The 17892-nt window shown below is 42.2% G+C and overlaps 1 protein-coding gene across 1 annotated transcript in view; it reads right to left on the reverse strand.

Annotated features, from left to right (window-relative positions):
- NELL2 (neural EGFL like 2) overlaps positions 1–17892 on the reverse strand; it is a 183327-nt gene that overhangs the window by 72675 nt on the left and 92760 nt on the right. Inside the window, exon 13 of the mRNA XM_068170293.1 lies at positions 10161–10286. Within this exon, the coding sequence (XP_068026394.1) occupies positions 10161–10286 (126 nt within the window). The remainder of the gene's footprint in view (positions 1–10160; positions 10287–17892) is intronic.

Below are 17892 nucleotides of genomic sequence, written 5' to 3' on the forward strand. Positions count from 1 at the left end.
TGGTGACTCCACCACCTCCCTGGGCAGAACATCCCATGGGCAATCACTCTTTCTGTGAAGAATTTCTTCCTAACATTTGGCCTAAACCTCCCCTGGCACAGCTTGAGATTGTGTCCTCTTGTTCTGGTACTGGCTGCCTGGGAGAAGAGACCAAACCCCACTTGGCTACAACCTCCCTTCAGGTAGTTGTAGAGAGCAATAAGGTCTCTCCTGAGTTTCCTCTTCTCCAGCCTAAGCAACCCCAGCTCCCTCAGTCTCTCCTCATAGGGCTTGTGCTTCAAAACCTCCCCAGCTTTGTTGCCCTTCTCTGGACACATTCCAGCAACTCAATATCTTTCCAAAACTGAGGCGCCCAGAACTGGACACAGTACTCGAGGTGTGGCCTAACCAGTACTGAGTACAGGGGCAGAATGACCTCCCTGCTACTGCTGGCCATACCACTCCGGATACAGGCCAGGGTGCAATTGGCCTTCTTGGCCACCTGGGCACACTGCTGGCTTGTGTTCAGCCTACCATCAATCAGTACCCCCAGGTCCCTTTCTGCCTGGATGCTCTACAGCCACTCTGATCCCAGCCTGTAGCTCTGCATGGGATTGTTGTGGCCAGTGTGTAGAACCCGGCACTTGGATGTGTTAAATCTCATGCCAATGGACTCTGCCCATCTGTCCAGCCTGGCAACGTCCCTCTGCAGAGATCTCCTACCTTCTAACAGATCAACACCTGCCCCCAGCTTGGTGTCAGCTGCAAATTTATTGATGATGGACTCAATCCCCTCATCCAGATCATCAATAAAGATATTGAACAGAATGGGGCCCAGCACTGATCCATGGGGGACAGCACTAGTGACTGGCTGCCAGCTGGATGTGGCACCATTCACCACCAGTCTCTGGGCTCATCCCTCCAGCCAGTTCCTACCCAGCTCAGAGTGCTGCTGTCCAAGCCACGGGCTGACAGCTTGGTCAGGAGTTTGCTGTGGGGGACAGTGTCAAAGGCCTTGCTGAAGTCCAGGTAGACTACATCCACAGCCTTCCTCACATCCACCAGACGGGTCATCTGATCATAGAAAGAGATCAGGTTGGTCAGGCAGGACCTGCCCTTCCTAAGTCCATGCTGGATGGGTCTGATCCCTTGGCCATCCTGTAAGTGCTGTGTGATTGCACTCAGGATGACCTGTTCCATAATCCTGCCTGGCACTGAGGTCAGGCTGACAGGTCTGTAATTCCCTGGCTCATCCAACCGGCCCTTCTTGTGGATGGGCATCACATTGGCCAGCTTCCAGTCCTCTGGGACCACTCCACTGAGCCAGGACTGTTGAAAAATGATGGAGAGCAGTTTGGCCTCTTCAATTTCTACTGAGGACTGTAAATAGACCTTTCACAGTTCATGTTCAAAAGCAGTGGAGGAAGTTTAGCTGTTCTAAAGGTAGAGAGTCTCCTATTCTCTGGAGAACATCATTAGCCCTTCATATCCTGATCCAGCACCAGCATGGAGACACAAGTATTCCAGAGACATTCCTTTAAAAACCTTCATACGCATGCACAAACATTCCACCCCGTATCAATACTTAGCAAAACACCAAAACAACAGCTATCTTAAGTGAGGACATCACCAGTGGCATTAGGTCAGATCCAAGCAGGCATGTAGGCTGATTATAAGACACAGCTTTCTAAAGAACCAAACAGGAGCACTTAGTAAGGACACAGGTTTGATTGCTATGGGCAAAACAAATGCAAGATAAATTATAATGATGTAGCCTGTTGGAAAACTGAAATGAGGAAACACTAATGGCTGCATAGGAAAATAAGCACAAAGATGGGTGAAAGAGTATCAGATGCATAAGCACTGTACAGGCTAAAGCTGACATTCTGTTTTCTATGCCTTTTGTCAAGGTGAATTTGTTTTGGTCATCCCTGGTATCATTAAAGAACAAAGAATTTAAATCCAGAAGTACTGGTCACCAAAATGCAGTGGTGAAGCCCTTTCCCCCAGATTTTTCTCTTTACTATTGAAAACTCAAGTAATTATTAATTAGTAGTATAGCTATAATAACTCTTCTATTTTTTTGAACATCCATCATCATTATGCAGCTAACTGTGACATATTGTCCTTAAATCTTTCCCATATGTCAAGCCAATCTCCTCAGACCCAGCATTATTTTAATAGGGGTCTTAGAATTTCCTCCTATTTGCAACAGATTTGTCTACCTAATTTGAGTTGAAAAATATGCAGAGCTGCCAATATTCCAAAGAGTTAAAATTTCAGGTGCCACTCTACTTGCTACTGCCATAATTCTTGGTAATATATGTGGAAACAGCTATCAGACTTTGGTTTACCAGGAGAGGCAATTGCAGGGAAAAAAATACTAATTAAGTGCTGCTGAATGCACTGAGACACTTTTTCAGAAAAATAAAATGTTGTTACAAAAATATTTGAGACTCAAAGACTTAGATATGCTGAGGAGGAGGAGGATTGTTGTTATATAGATGTTCTAAACACCCAGAGCAATGTTTCCAGGACAAGATGCAAGCAGGCGAAGACCTTTGTTACATTATACAGCAAAGTTATGCAGTCTATCAGAAGGCACATGTGTCATATCTTAATTGGTCATTTTCTACTGGCATGCATGTAATTAAGGCATACAAAGGTCAAAATAACAAAGCAATATTTTAACATATTCAACCAAATTATGCCCAGTTTCTCTCCTTTGGTTACAAGCTGTTTACATTCCCCTCAGAGTCAAAGACAAAACACAGCTTTCTCTAATTCGAGCAAAGGCAAATCTTCCCTATAGCCTTCCAAAGTGCTCTGAAAACCTCTTCCCATAGAGGATGGAGGCCTAGCAAGGTCCAGTTGGCTACAACTACTTAAAGCCCAGTGCATTCTGATACAATCTCTGCCAGAATAGACTAGACTAGACTAGACTAGACTAGACTAGAATAGAATAGAATAGAATAGAATAGACCAGACCAGGTTGGAAGAGACCTTCAAGATCATCATATCCAACCTATCATCCAACACCATCTAATCAACTAAACCATGCAACCAAGCACCCCAACAAGTCTCTTCCTAAACACCTCCAGTGATGGCAACTCGTTCAACACATCTTTCACTGCCTTGAGCAGGCCTTCCATACAGCCAAGTCAGAGTCCAAAGACCAAAGGTGTTAATCTATTCCACTCAGTCCTTTTATTTCTAAAGCACTTCAACTTTTACTCCAATTTTGACTCTGAAGAACAAACTTCACAAATGTTTCCACCAAAATCATTATATGTTCACAATTTTCTTTAGAACTCAGAAAACAAACCCTGAAGCACAAAGGTAATGGTACTAGGCTGTAACAGACAATGCTGGTCTCACAGACTTAGTGTCTCCGTCTGTTTTGGCTTCTATGCTATTTCTTTCTAAAAGAAAGCAGTAGTAAAAAATCAGCATGACTTGGCTTATGTTAAAATAAAAAGGAAAGGCAAAATTGTCTGGAATGGATTTAGCAAAATGGTTGTTTTTTGAAAAATCAAGACATAGAGGACATAGAGGATCTTACTAATGTTTACAAATATCTGAAGGGTGAATGTCAAGAAGGGGCCAGTGTCTTTTCAGTTGTGCCTTGTGATAAGTCAAGGGCAAGGGACACAAACCAGAACACAGGAAGTTCCTTCTCAACATGAGGGTAACAGAGCACTGGAACAGGCTTCCCAGAGAGGTTGTGGAGTCTCCTTCTCTGAAGACTTAGAGGACACAGACTCAAGCTGCACTAGGGGAAGTTCAGGCTTGAGGTGAGGAGAAAGTTGTTCACAGAGAGAGTTGTTAGCCAGTGGATGATCTTTGAGGTCTCTTCCAACCTTAGGAATACTGAATAGGTTACTGAATAGGAATGTGCTGCCCAGGGAGCTGGTGGAGTCACAGTCCCTGGAGGTGCTCAAGAGGGGACTGGACGTGGCACTTGAAGCCATGGTTTAGTGTGTCATGAGGTGTTGGGTGACAGGTTGGACTTGATGATCTCTGAAGTCTTTTCCAACCTTATTGATTCTATGATTCCATGACTTTCTAAACCTGCCTGGATGAATTCCTGGGTAATCTGCCTGGATGAATTCCTGGGTAACCTGCCCAGGTTACCCTGCTTTGGCAGGGGAGTTGGGACTTGGTGATCTTTGGAGGTCCCTTCCAACCCCTACCATTCTATGATTCTCTGATTCCATGGCTGTAAAAAGAAGTTACAAGGTCTGCACACCCTTAAAATAGTTACAAGAGTGCCTAGATGCACACAGCTCAGCACTGCTGTGGAGATGGACGTGGGTACTCATGTGGCCAGACCATGCATGGAAGAAGTAGGCCACAATTTGCAACATGCCTAGCATGCTTTAAATAATTAATCAGCTAAGAATTCACATGTATTTCCTGTCAAAGTACAGCACAATTGTAAAACCTCACGGAGTCAGGATAAATATTTAATAAACCACATAAATGACAGCATGCACAAACATCAATCCAAAAAGTCTGGTTTATATACTAACATATGCCATACTTCACATATCCATCTTGCATTTGGTCATTTATCATTTTACACAGAGCACAAGTACAGGAAGAGTCAAGTGAAGATACTGTCCTAGGCACTCATGGAGTGTCTCAATGCCACCTTCTCCAGTACCGCTAAGTGTGAAACGTGAAACACACACCGGGGAGAAATTCCCTGAGAGGGTAACAGCACCTGTTACCTTCCTCAGACCACCTCAGGGATTCCCACTCACAGGAATGGCTGAGCACACCACCAGTACTTTCATTAGAGGCATTTTCCCTTTTCATGCTGTCTGGGAAGGAAAAAATAAAGAAAAAAACAAAAGAGGAGGGGAAAAAAAGAAGAAAAAAATAAAGAAAAAAAAGTGGCCCATGAGACCACATAAAACAGAGCCTTAGAAATCATCTGGAGCTTAGAAAATCCATAGCTTCTCCAGGCCACAGCATGCATCTTCCTCTGCCTTAATGCAGTCTAGGGAGGATGCGCTAAATCTCATAGGGTCTTGTTTCTTCTGTTCCATTTTTCATGCGTTACTTACGTAGGTGAGTGGTCCCAAGGCAGGAAACTGAAGACAACTGTTCAGGCTAAACATGATTAAGCATCTACTGTGGCTAGTCAGAACGCCTCACTGTTACAACCAAGTGTGAAAAAGAGAGAGCACTCATCTCATCTCTCATTTCCTAACTTCTCCCTTTTCCATCAAATCAATCAAAATAAAAAGAGCAGTGAAGAATATGTATTGCGCTGTCCAGAGCACTGAGGATTACACTGGCTGCATCCTTGTTTCTAGAAGGAAAGCTCTCTTTTTCCAGACAAGGAAACAGCCTGTGCATCTTTGTAATCCCAGGCAGAGTAAGGATGCATGTGTTACTATTCCACACAAACAAAAAGCAAACCAAGGCTTTCAAATTTAATCATTTCTAACAGTGATGGTGCAGGATACTTCTACAAACATAAAACTACCCAAAGCAGAGACTAATACCATTTTCTGCTTTCCTTCCCCCAGCACAACACCATTACATTTCAGGTTCTGTGAGGAAAAGTGGAAGGGGAATGAAACAACTCCAATGTAGGGAAAGCATGGTAGCCCAGGGCATATTTTTTATGTGTTTAATTTGCAGTTTGTGCACCCATTTGGCATATGGGTGCAGTTTAGGACTCATCTCCCCTTCTCATAGCTATGATTGATTTCTGAACATAAAATCAGTCACGAGCAACAGACTTCTGTGTAAATATGGTTGTGACTGACTCAATCTTGCTTCCAAGATGAAAACAAATAACAAAACCCCCAAAATGATGTCTTCATTATATTCTTTGTTGTGAAAATCAAAATGTAATTCAGATCTATCGTAAAATCTGCAATAAACATGCCAGGAAGAGAGAGACTGGAAGCAGCTATATGCTATTTAAATCAGTCTTTTGTGTCCAGGACTCTGACAGAGATAGATAGGACAGATTTCTTTTCAAATGTCTCCTACAGGAGAAAACCCCTTCAATGTCACTGATTTTATGTCTCTTTTCTGTTTTGATCAATGACTGCTAAATTATACATGTGTCCACAGAATGGAACAATAAGCCATTTTATGTTACTCTGCCAGCAAGCTGAGTGGACATTGCTCCCATCATAACTGGCCTAATCAAGGCTCAGGTATAATTTTTCAACATCTCCTTCTTGTGCTTCAGCTATCCTGTGCAAACTATGACATATCAGTGCCAAGCTACAGAATATTTTCTTCCTGCTTAGTAACAATCCCACAGATGTACTACCAGAGCTTCTGGTACAGCTTACAGTAAGTAGCTATTTTATGCACAGCTATGGTTCCATAACTGGACTTGATTACACAGCATTACAAGGAAGAGGGTGACCTGAAATATATTTCAGAAACTTAACATTTAGTAACACACAGGATGGGTTGCTGCTTGCTTGCCATATTCTTGTTATTCCTGAACAAGATTGAAAATCTGTCCCCTCTTCAGTTTTGCTGATATTTCAGCTAGCAAATCAAACCCAGAATTGTCAATGAAGCAAACAGAGACGTGCAAAGAACTCTGAATTCTATGGAAGGCAAAAGATGGTGGAATGACTAAAGCTAGTTGAAAACACTGTACACAAGCACCAAGAGATTTGAACAGAGTTATGTGCTATAGAACCATGCCAGAGTAAGTCCTGGAGCCTTTGGTAGTTTTTGTAGTACACTTGCAGTACCAAGTTGCCCCTAAAACACATACAACTGCCTTTGTGCATGAGAGATGTCTGTGTGAGGCTTCTCTAGTATGACTCTCATGAATAGCTGCCAAGAGGAATCTTTATAATGCCCTTCTCCAGTACCTGAGAATTGATGCTATCAAAGCTCACACTTCCAGCTATCATAAGAAAAACAGAAAAGAGCAATGCAGAAGTTATGTCCTACAATATCAGGTTTTTGCATGGACTATGGAATACATCAAGTATTCTATGCAGCTTTTGCATTAAATCTGATTATTAGGGGGAAAAAATAAATATGGAAAACCCAGAAAACTCTGTTAAGGACAGTGCAGAGTCTTAATTTCACAGATATGCCAAGTTAAACAGGATGCACATCACAAAACCTTCAAAAAATAGCTCCTTAATTTGCAGAGCTCTGCCTCTTTGGTCTGTCGTGATTGCTTTTCTCCTTACTGGCCTGCTTTCCCGCCAGATAAAAAGGCTCGGTACATGCCCTTAACTTCAAGAACTAGCACTGTCATGACTAGAAAATTGAGCTACAGTGAATGGGCATTGAGCTTACGATGCACAGTGAGGAGTCCTAGGCACAGACAAGCTGGTATCACAGTTCTCAAAGTGCAAAGATTTCTACAAGCATAGAAGGCAGATTAAACTGATGGATTTAAATAGAGCACACACAAGGCTGTTGGAGACAGGTTGAGATCTCTGACATACTTTATTGCTTTGATTCTCTAAAACAAAATGCATTTGGAAAATACTTTTTCTTCTCAAGTCCTAGATACCATTTGTTTAGCTCCACTTAGAAACAAACCAAAAACAGACAATAAAGAGAAGTATAATGACTTTCTTGCAAACTACTTGCTTTAAAATACCACAGTATGCTGTAAGAGAAAAATCATGCTGATGAAAAGTCAGTTATATCCAAGCAGAACAGCCTAGACTACACCCGTTGGTATGCCTGCAGAGTAGCAAAGTATCATAGTATCATAGTAGTATCATAGTATCAGTCAGGGTTGGAAGGGACCACAAGGATCATCTAGTTCCAACCCCCCTGCCATGGGCAGGGACACCCCACACTACATCAGGCTGGCCAGAGCCTCAGCCAGCCTGGGCTTAAACACCTCCAGGGCTGGGGCCTCAACCACCTCCCTGGACAACCCATTCCAGGGTTTCACCACTCTCATGGTGAAGAACCTCCTCCTCACATCCAGCCTGAATCTCCCCACCTCCAGCTTCATTCCATTCCCCCTAGTCCTATCACTACCTGAGATCCTGAGAAGTCCTTCCCCAGCCTTCCTGTAGGAACCTTCGGATACTGGAAGGCCACAATTAGGTCACCTCGGAGCCTTCTCTTCTGCAGACTGAACAGCCCCAACTCCTTCAGTCTGTACTGTCATTAGTATCATAAACTCCTTTCCACTGTTATTTTGTACTGATCTATCAACACACATGTTTCAGTCACATCCTGTAAGCATACTTAGTGATTCTACTACACCAAGCTTTAGGTGGTTCTCAGAACAGAGCAAGTTTCTCCAGGAGGGATAATACTAAGCAATCTAGTAATTTCAAACTTCCATAGACACCATGATAATTACCCTTTCACTCACTAGTTGTTTGGTGGAAGTGTCATGCAAGGGCCTCATAAGTCTACATACTTCAATAACTGAACAGTGCCTCCACCACAAGTTGCTCACATTAGTTGTGAACTAGAAAAACAAAAACACCATTATTTTGTGATACACACACTTATCCATTCGTGGAAATTCTACCACCCAACAGGCACTGCATCCTAGTGGTTGCCCCTCAGTATCCAAAATTCACTATGATTTAACTTCAGAAAAACTCCAGGTCCCAAATGACAGGGAGCAACACTGCTCAGACACACAGTCACTGCAATGACTTAACAGTTCATCTAGTCTAGTGAGTCTTCAGGTTTGGAATCTTACAACACTGTTCCATCTACTGTGCTTCTTTTTGCATTAAGTTTTCCCAGTTTGATAAAGGTGGAAAAGAAATATTTTGCTTCCTCACCCATCAGCCCAATTCCATAGAAAACTACTATTTACAAATACAGAGTCAAAACATACTGATTGCTCCAGAAAGGATCTGCATATAACCTGGTCCTTCAAAAACTGGACTTACTGCAGTAAAATAGTGCTTGCCAATGCAAGAGGAATGCCAACTACAGTTAAGACAGTATGCACAAAAATCGCTTCCAACATGGTTTCAAATCCATGTTCCTGACTGTTGTGCATGTTTGGGCAAGCCAACTATGCCAGTTTATGAAGAAGCTGTTTCTGTACCGAGACAGATGATGTTCAAAAATGCCAAGGCAAAATGGACAAAAAATACATTTAGAAATTAACTTCACAGTGCTGTCTCCTCATACTCTTGCCCATTTAGACAGATTTCCTGGTAGATAACATGAACTCAAGTTAAGTTTTACTGAACAAATACATCCTCTTCTAGAAAGAGGTAATTCTGATGTGTTCTCCTGTGCACAACCAAATAGGTCAAGCACTATTTTGTTTGCACACATATTTTTTCACTGAGAGAATGTGCCACATCTTTGAATCATGTTTGCTTTACCTGTCTAGCAGGAAAAAAAAAGCAACAACCATTCCTATCAAGAACACTTACAATCAGTCTGGCTCTGGTAAGGAAGAGTGTTTTAAATGTTAAGTGTTCATTCCATACTGTTGCTTACATACTTTGCAATAAAACCAGACAAGAAGATAGGAAGTCAGTATGAACCCAGAACCATCTCTAGAGCATTGACAGCCAGTAGAGCAAAAAGGAAAGCTAGAGAGATAAGACCAACAATGCTGTTCAGTGGCTCAAGGCAGACAGAGCTCCTGCCTTCTGAATTCAGGATTCAGCTGGGGAACATCCCTGATGCAGGAGAATTCTAAATGAGTAAACAGGCACTTGTAATATGCAACAAATCCATTAGAATTTTGAGACAAGTATTATACTCCATTACATTATATATATACACATATATATAGTGTGTATGTACATATATATAATATATATATATAATTTACATATTTATCCATTTGTTTTTCTATATACACACACATTATACTCCAAATGAAGTTGTATCAGTATGCCATATGAAATCAAGCAACCCATAGCACTGGTTTTGCTCTCATTTTTTTTCCTTCAGCCTCCTCCCTTCACCTTTCTAATTAGCACCCAAAACCATGCAGACCTATGAAGCAATCCAGAATGCCTTAGGCAAATGATAAAACAAACACACACCTGTAAACAGCATTGGCTTTCCTTCACTCTATCCTTGTAATTATTTTGTTTATTCTGTTTAACATTTCATGCAGTCATTCTGTGACTCTAACAAAGATTAGCTGCAGACGAATCGTATCAGCGCTCCCAAATGCCACCATCCTGTTACTTCCTTTCAGAAGCAGACACAGCTCTTACCTGTGCATGAATAATCATCAATGCGTATATATCCCGTTTTGCAGATGCACATGAAGGATCCTGGTGTATTTACACACATGGTGTTCTCACGACAGTAGTGTCGTCCTTCAGCACACTCATCAATATCTGTGAAGAAGGCGGAGAGGAACTCGAGTCAAATTCAGTGGTGTTTTTTGCAATCCCTCAATACACTGCTATTTCACTTCCATCAAGAGTGGGGTAGACTAAAAAGTTGAACAGCAACACATTTTGGAAAGTTGGGGTTTTTTTGGCTTTCTCTTTTAAAATAACTGCTTGGAGTGTTCAAACAAGAGAAGCAGCATGAGCTTTCTGTGAACAGCTGCTGGTGGAGTTACAAAGAAGATTACACTGGCTTACGTTTTTCCCTTTGAAGTTCCTATGATCTGATTCCTATGATGTAAACAAGAGCAAGACAAACAAACAAACAAAAAATAGCTGGGGTCTTAAACAGCAGACCAAGTGCCTCAGCACTGCAGTGTCATCTTTCACTGTACAGTGTTAGGTACCTGTACAGTCAGTGCAGCAGTACACAAACACACTACCAAGGCTTTGTTCTAACATGCATTGTTGCTTGGAAAGAAACTCTAAGGTTTGAAAAGACACTAAAAGTCATAATAAGTTTCTCTCAGAATTATAAACTAGCTAACTGATAATATTTTTATATATATAAGCACATATATCTACTCCTAGTATGCCCACATTCATATGTATACTGGATAGCTGTATACACATCTAAGTGCCGAGTTCTACACATTGGTCACAACACCACCATGCAGTGCTATAGGCTGGGGTCAGAGTGGCTGGGGAGCGGCCAGGCAGAAAGGGACCTGGGGGTACTGGTTGATAGAATAAACCTGTATTTAGAATAAACCAAACCAGGTTGGAAGAGACCTTCAAGGTCATCGTGTCCAACCCATCAACCAATCCAACCCACCCAAACAGCTAACCCATGGCACCAAGTACCCCATCAAGTCTCCTCCTGAACACCTCCAATGATGGCGACTCCACCACCTCCTTGGGCAGCCCATTCCAATGGGCAATCACTCTCTCTGTGTAGAACTTCTTCCTAAACATGATCCAGCAGTGTACCCAGGGAGGTGGTGGAGTCACCATCACTGGAGATGTTTAGGAAGAGACTGGATGAGGTGCTTGGTGCCATGGTTTAGTTGATTAGATAGTGTTGGGGGATAGGTTGGACTCGATGATCTCAAAGGTCTCTTCCAACCTGGTTAATTCTATTCTATTCTATTCTATATACACACCATATCCAACAGGAATCTGAAAGAGTCTGATTTATATAATGATCTGACAGAAAAAGTGCAACTTGATAAAATATAAAGTCCTAGAGCAAACTGTGGACATAAATTGTGGCAGGCATGGACTTCAAAACCTGACTAGTTTTGGTATTCCCTTGGGCTGCAAAATTAGAAGCATTTGTTGTACCATGTTATAATTCAATGGCAAGACAGGGAAAGTACCACAAATAAAAAGAAATAATTTTTTTAAATCCCCTTCTGTACAGTACTGTGCCACAAAGAAGAAAAGTTCTATTAATTTGAAAGTAGCATATTGTTCCTGTAACACTAAAGACGGCATTGCTGAGACGCTCTGTACATCTAATTATATTGTCATGCACAATGCACCACTGAACCTTCCTACATAAGTATGTTAAAAATCAAAAGGGTGGATTGTGGGCTTGGGGTTTTTTTCCTGCTCATCGATTTTTATTTCCCCCATTTTCAGTACGCTTACAGCTTTCAGAGTAGGAAATAAAATCTCTGAATGGAAAAGAATGGTGTGTTCCAGAGACTGACGGTGGTTCCAAACAGCAGACTGGCTATATAAACTCAAATAAGGGTTGACATCTCAATGCTACGATGCTAAATGTCCAAAGCATTAACTGCTGTACTTTAGTCCTGTTTAGGTCGTTTGCTTATCTCACAATTCTTCCTCTCTTCCAAGTGTCTGTAAACCAATGCTTACTTAACAGCTGCACTCCTTGCTTCTTTCCCTCATGGCTCCCCTTTACATTCCCTGAAGAAAATGTTGCTTGCAGTACAAAACAGTGCAATACACTGAATATTAGTAATTCTGTAGTCATCTCCTAATTTCATTCAGTTTCAGAAGAAAACTTCTATTTTCTCTGCCCTGTGCAGCTCTTCTGCTGGAGAAGCTAGTGGAAGCTGCCTGCAAATCATGAAGGTGTTCACTGTGAATGCTCAGGGTGGTGAACCCAACCTACTTTGAACAAATTTGGTTCCTAATTATTTCATGGCCAATATATTTCAGTTGATTTCCTTCCCTTCCTTTCCCTGTAAGCTCTGCAGGCATGGAATAATCATAGCTCTATTAGGATGTTGGTTTGGAAAACATGATTTTGTAATTTTCATGTACATACATACACACACACTCCCCCACCCCAAAAAAGAGTGAATAAAGTAATGTGGATCATAGACTCATAGAATGTTAGGGGTTGGAAAGGACCTCTAGAGCTCATCTAGTCCAAGCCCCCTGCCAAACAGGATCACCTAGTGCAAGCCACACATGAGTACATCCAGGTGGGTTTTGAAAGTCTCCAGAGAAGGAGACTCCACAATCTCTCTGGGCAGCCTGTTCCAGTGCTCTGTCACGCTCACAGTAAAGAACTGTCTCCTCTTGTTGAGGTGGAACCTCCTGTGTTCCAGCTTGTACCTGTTTTTCCTTGTCCTATCACTAGGCACCTTAGAAAAGAGACTGGCACCTTCCTCTTGACAGCCACCCTCAGATATTGACATTGATAAGATCCCCTCTCAGCCTTCTCTTCTACAGACTAAACAGCCCCAGCACTCTCAGTGTTTCTTCATAGGAGAGATGTTCAAGTCTCTTTATCCTCATAGCTCTCCACTGGACTCTCTCCAGTAGATCCCACACTCTCTTGAACTGGGGAGCCCAAAACTGGACACAGTATTCCAAATGTGGTCTCACCAGGGCAAAGTAGAGTGGAAGGACATCCCTAGACCTGCTGGACACATTGGCTCTCCTGGCCACCAGGGGATATTGCTGTCCCATGGATAACTTCCCGTTCACTACACGTGATCACTGTTGCAATATCAAACATTTAAGCAACCTTTATATTCTGTCACTTGGAAATGTTGATACTTATGTGTATTTATAGTGAGCATACTAAGGCTCAAAACATACTCTGTGAAAGTCACCTAAGAAAGCAAAACACACCAAAAAACATTAAACTATCACAGGACTACCCCAGAGGCAGCTGGCTTTACACAGAATCGCAGAATGTTAAGGGTTGGAAGGGACTTGTAGAGATTGAGTCCACTCTCTGTGCCACAGCAGAATCACCTAGTGCAGGCAGCACAGGAACACATCCAGGGTAGTTTTGAAATTCCCTAGAGGAGACTCTACAGGCAGCCTGTTTCAATGCTCCATTACCCTCACCATAAAGTGCAGTCTCATGTTGAGGTGGAACCTCCTTTGTTCTAGCTTTTACCTGTTGTTCCTCGTCCTATGCCTGGGCACCACCAAAAAGAGACTGGCACCTTCATCTTAACATCCACCCCTCAGATATTTATAGATTTTGATAAGATCCCCTCTCAGCCTTCTCATCTCAAGACTAAACAATCCCTATTCCCTCAGCCTTTCTTTGTGGGACAGATGTTCAAGTCCTGCAATCATCTTTACTTGGAAAATGGCACAGCTCTCTTGACATGCAGATGTTCTGCTGAAACATAAATGTGCAGTTGACAAAACCATCCAGCAGTCATAACATATGCCTCAGCTACTGCCACAAACGCTGTCACTTGTATCTTTCACAATTTCAGTTCACAGCTCCATATTAAATTAATGTTGTTGATTTGTATTTAAGTAACAGCATCAGTCTTCGAATAATTAGAGTCCTTATGTTCTTGGCATCAACAGACTGCCTAAGAGCTGGCTTTGGCACCCTCAGAAAATTCTACTTAAAGATCCAAAGCCTCAAAAGCATTAAATAGAACTTTCTGAAAGCTATATTAATGATTGCTTTGGCACATAAATAGCCACAGGAGACCCCAAACACTAATGGTTTTTCATTTTGCAGTGAAAAAGCCAGAGCTACTGTGATTCGAACCTGCTAATTTAGAAGTGTTCTAAATAAAAGCCCTCGTTTTGCCAACATACCACACATTGATGGTTTGCAAAATGTTTTATTTATAATTGCATTTATTTCAAAACCTGGAGTTTTCAACTGGGTAAAAAAAACAAAACAAAACAAAACCACAAAAACCTGCCACAAACAAACAAAATCATAAAACAAAACCCAACCCACAGCTGATCAAGTTAAGTCTGAAGGCTTTCATTTGAACAAATCTGGGTTGTTGGATTTTTTTTTTTGTACACTAATTTGCAAATATTTTGCCCACTTTTATTTCAAACAGAATAGAATAGAATAGAATAGAATAGAATAGAATAGAATAGAATAGAATAGAATAGAATAGAATAGAATAGAATAGAATAGACACTAGACCAGGTTGGAAGAGACCTTCAAGATCATCGCATCCAACCCCTCAACCAATCCAACCCACCTAAATAACTAAACCATGGCACCAAGCACCCCATCAAGTCTCCTCCTGAACACCTCCAATGACAGTGACTCCACCACCCCCCCAGGCAGCCCATTCCAATGGGCAATCACTCTCTCTGTATAGAACTTCTTCCTAACATCCAACCTAAACCTTTCCTGGCACAGCCTGAGACTGTGTCCTCTTGTTCTGGTGCCGGCTGCCTGGGAGAAGAGACCAACATCTGCCTGTCTACAACCTCCCTTCAGGTAGTTGTAGAGGGTAATGTCACCCTGAGTCTCCTCTTCTCCAGGCTAAGCAACCCCAGCTCCCTCAGCCTCTCCTCATAGGGCTTGTGGTCCAAACCCTTTATCAACTTCGTTACCCTTCTCTGGACTCGTTCCAGCAATTACAGTATCACAGTATCACAGTATCACAGTATCACTTAGGTTGGAAAGGACCTCGAGGATCATCGAGTCCAACCTGACACTGCAGACCCCATGACTAGACCATGGCACCAAGTGCCACGTCCAATCTCCCCTTGAACGCCTCCAGGGTCGATGACTCAACCACCTCCCTGGGCAACCCATTCCAATGCCGAATGACTCGCTCGGTGAAGAACTTCCTCCTCACCTCGAGTCTGAACCTCCCCTGGCGCAGCTTGAGACTGTGTCCCCTTGTTCTGGTGCTGGTTGCCTGGGAGAAGAGGCCAACTCCCTCCTGGCTACAACCACCCTTCAGGTAGTTGTAGAGGGACAATTCAACATCCTTCCTAAACTGAGGGGCCCAGAACTGGACACAGGACTCGAGGTGCGGCCTCAGGCTGTGCCAGGGGAGATTTAGGTTGGATGTTAGGGAGAAGTTCTATACAGAAAGAGTGATTGCCCATTGGAATGGGCTGCCCAAGGAGGTGGTGGAGTCGCCGTCATTGGAGGTGTTCAGGAGGAGACTTGATGGGGTGCTTGGTGCCATGGGTTAGCTGTTTGGGTGGGTTGGATTGGTTGATGGGTTGGACACGATGATCTTGAAGGCCTCTTCCAACCTGGTTTGTTGTTGTTGTTGTTGTTGTTGTTTATTATTATTATTATTATTATTATTATTATTATTATTATTATTAACTCCATTGCTCTTCACCATGGACACACACCTGATAAGAAGCTGCTTTGACATTCAGTTTGCAGCTTCAGCACTAAATTACATCCCCACAGGACACAAAAGATAATTAATACAAAAAGACTAAAGCAACAGTCAAATGACAAATAGTGACACAGACCAATCACACTAAGAACATGCTGTTCCATTCCCCCTCTAGCACTCCATATGCAAGCTTTGTATGTATCAGGTTAAGGTAATACAGATCAAGGAGAACTGAATTGGAGCAGGGGAAAAGCCCAACATCTGTTCATTTTCAAAGCTACCAAAATAAAAGCCTTTTCATCCTGCTCATGGTCGAAACACTGGTGTAGCCTTTTATTCACCTTTAGATCCAAATGCACTAAGTGCAGCAGAAAACCTGATGTATTTCTGTATCTAATAAAGCATAGGACATTTATCTTCATTTTCCCCTGCCAAAAAGGCTAGTTAGCATATTAATGCGCATTACCCTCTTACTGTTTAGCCAGTAAGATGCTGAAATCAGTTCAATAGGATGAATGCACCACTCCAATGGTTCCATGCATTCAACAATAAAGACTTGTGTGCTTGAAGTCTGTGATTTGATGCTGAGCCACCAGCTGTGATGTACTGACAACAATGTAGTCATGGAGATCATCAACCTACTCTGCTCTCCATGGAACAGATAAAGGAGGCATCTCTGGGAAAATTGGTTAGTGCATAAGTGTTTGGAATCTGCATATCAATGATTGGTTACACATCAAAACTTTAAAAAAAATACTAAGATTTTGCCTTTATTTATCACCCAAGCACTCAAACAAAATTTATGCAAACTGTATAGCACAGGATGAGTTTCCCCTTTATACTTTTCTCCTGTACCCTAATGAGTTTGCTTCCCCAGAGTGAAATTCCCAGTGATGTTTTTCAGTCCTATTAATAGGAAAAGAACTTGACCTGCAATCTGTAAATCATTGTTGACCAAACCCTCACAGTAACAAACAAACCCTCTCCTTAGGCTTTGCTATCTATCATTGCCTTTATCCACCACAAAAGCCTGCCATATCAAATGAGTTTGGTACTAAGCCAGTAAATCTAGGCTGTGAGGAGAGTGGACTGTTTCCAGAACTGAGGATCTTTTATGGACAGTGTCCTGCCTCTAGCCATTTCCTTTAAAACTCAATGCTATCTGAGCAGCAGTGGTCTCCCTGGTCACATTTACAGAGGCATATGGTGGGCAAAGAGATGCTCTAGTAGAATTGTTGCCCAAAAATAAGAAAATTAAGTATCCAGGAAGAGAGTAATCAGGGTAATAAAAATTATGTATAGAAAATGTTTCTCATAAGTACATCAGAAAAAATATCCTGAACACCAGATTAAAGCAGATTAGACCTACAATTTTAAAACCAAACCCCCATGGGTTTTTGTGTTAACTCAAGGTTGTGTCTTCACAGCCCATAAATACAATGCCCCACATTTGCCTTTACAACTTCATTAGTAAACCTCCATGCTACCCTGAGGTCTCAACTGCTAAAAGCATGGGTATCATTTACCCATGCTTGTGAATCTTCAGCCTCTATCCTAGGTGAACCAATTACAAGAACACCCCCCAAATATTGAGTTAAAACACACAAAATCATCTCAAGAATACACAATGACCAAGAAGGGGGGGGGGGGGGGGGGGGGGAATATTAACCTTCACTGTCCCCACCATGGTGCTCCCAGCAAGAACTTGGGACACTGACAACTTCCTGCAGCAATCCATAGGGAAGGTAAAAGGAAATGGGCAGCTACTTGTGTCTATTGATCTTTACTGAATTATCAACAGACCTTAATAGAAACTGGGTAAATTGGATTATAAATGTTGGAACTGTTATAACTGAACTAGTAGGAGATTATTATATCCTGACTAGACTGCTAAAGCATCAGTCAGATGAAAAATAAGTTCTAATTATTGGATCTTCAGACAAGGAGAAAGTTCTTCACAGCAAGAGTTGTTGGCCATTGGACTGTCCTGCCCAGGGAGGTGGTGGAGTCACAGTCCCTGGAGGTGCTCAAGAGGGGAC

This window comes from Melanerpes formicivorus, unplaced genomic scaffold, assembly GCF_026170545.1.
Source record: "Melanerpes formicivorus ecotype bairdi unplaced genomic scaffold, bMelFor1.0.p_v2 SCAF_3, whole genome shotgun sequence".
Taxonomy (NCBI): domain Eukaryota; kingdom Metazoa; phylum Chordata; class Aves; order Piciformes; family Picidae; genus Melanerpes; species Melanerpes formicivorus.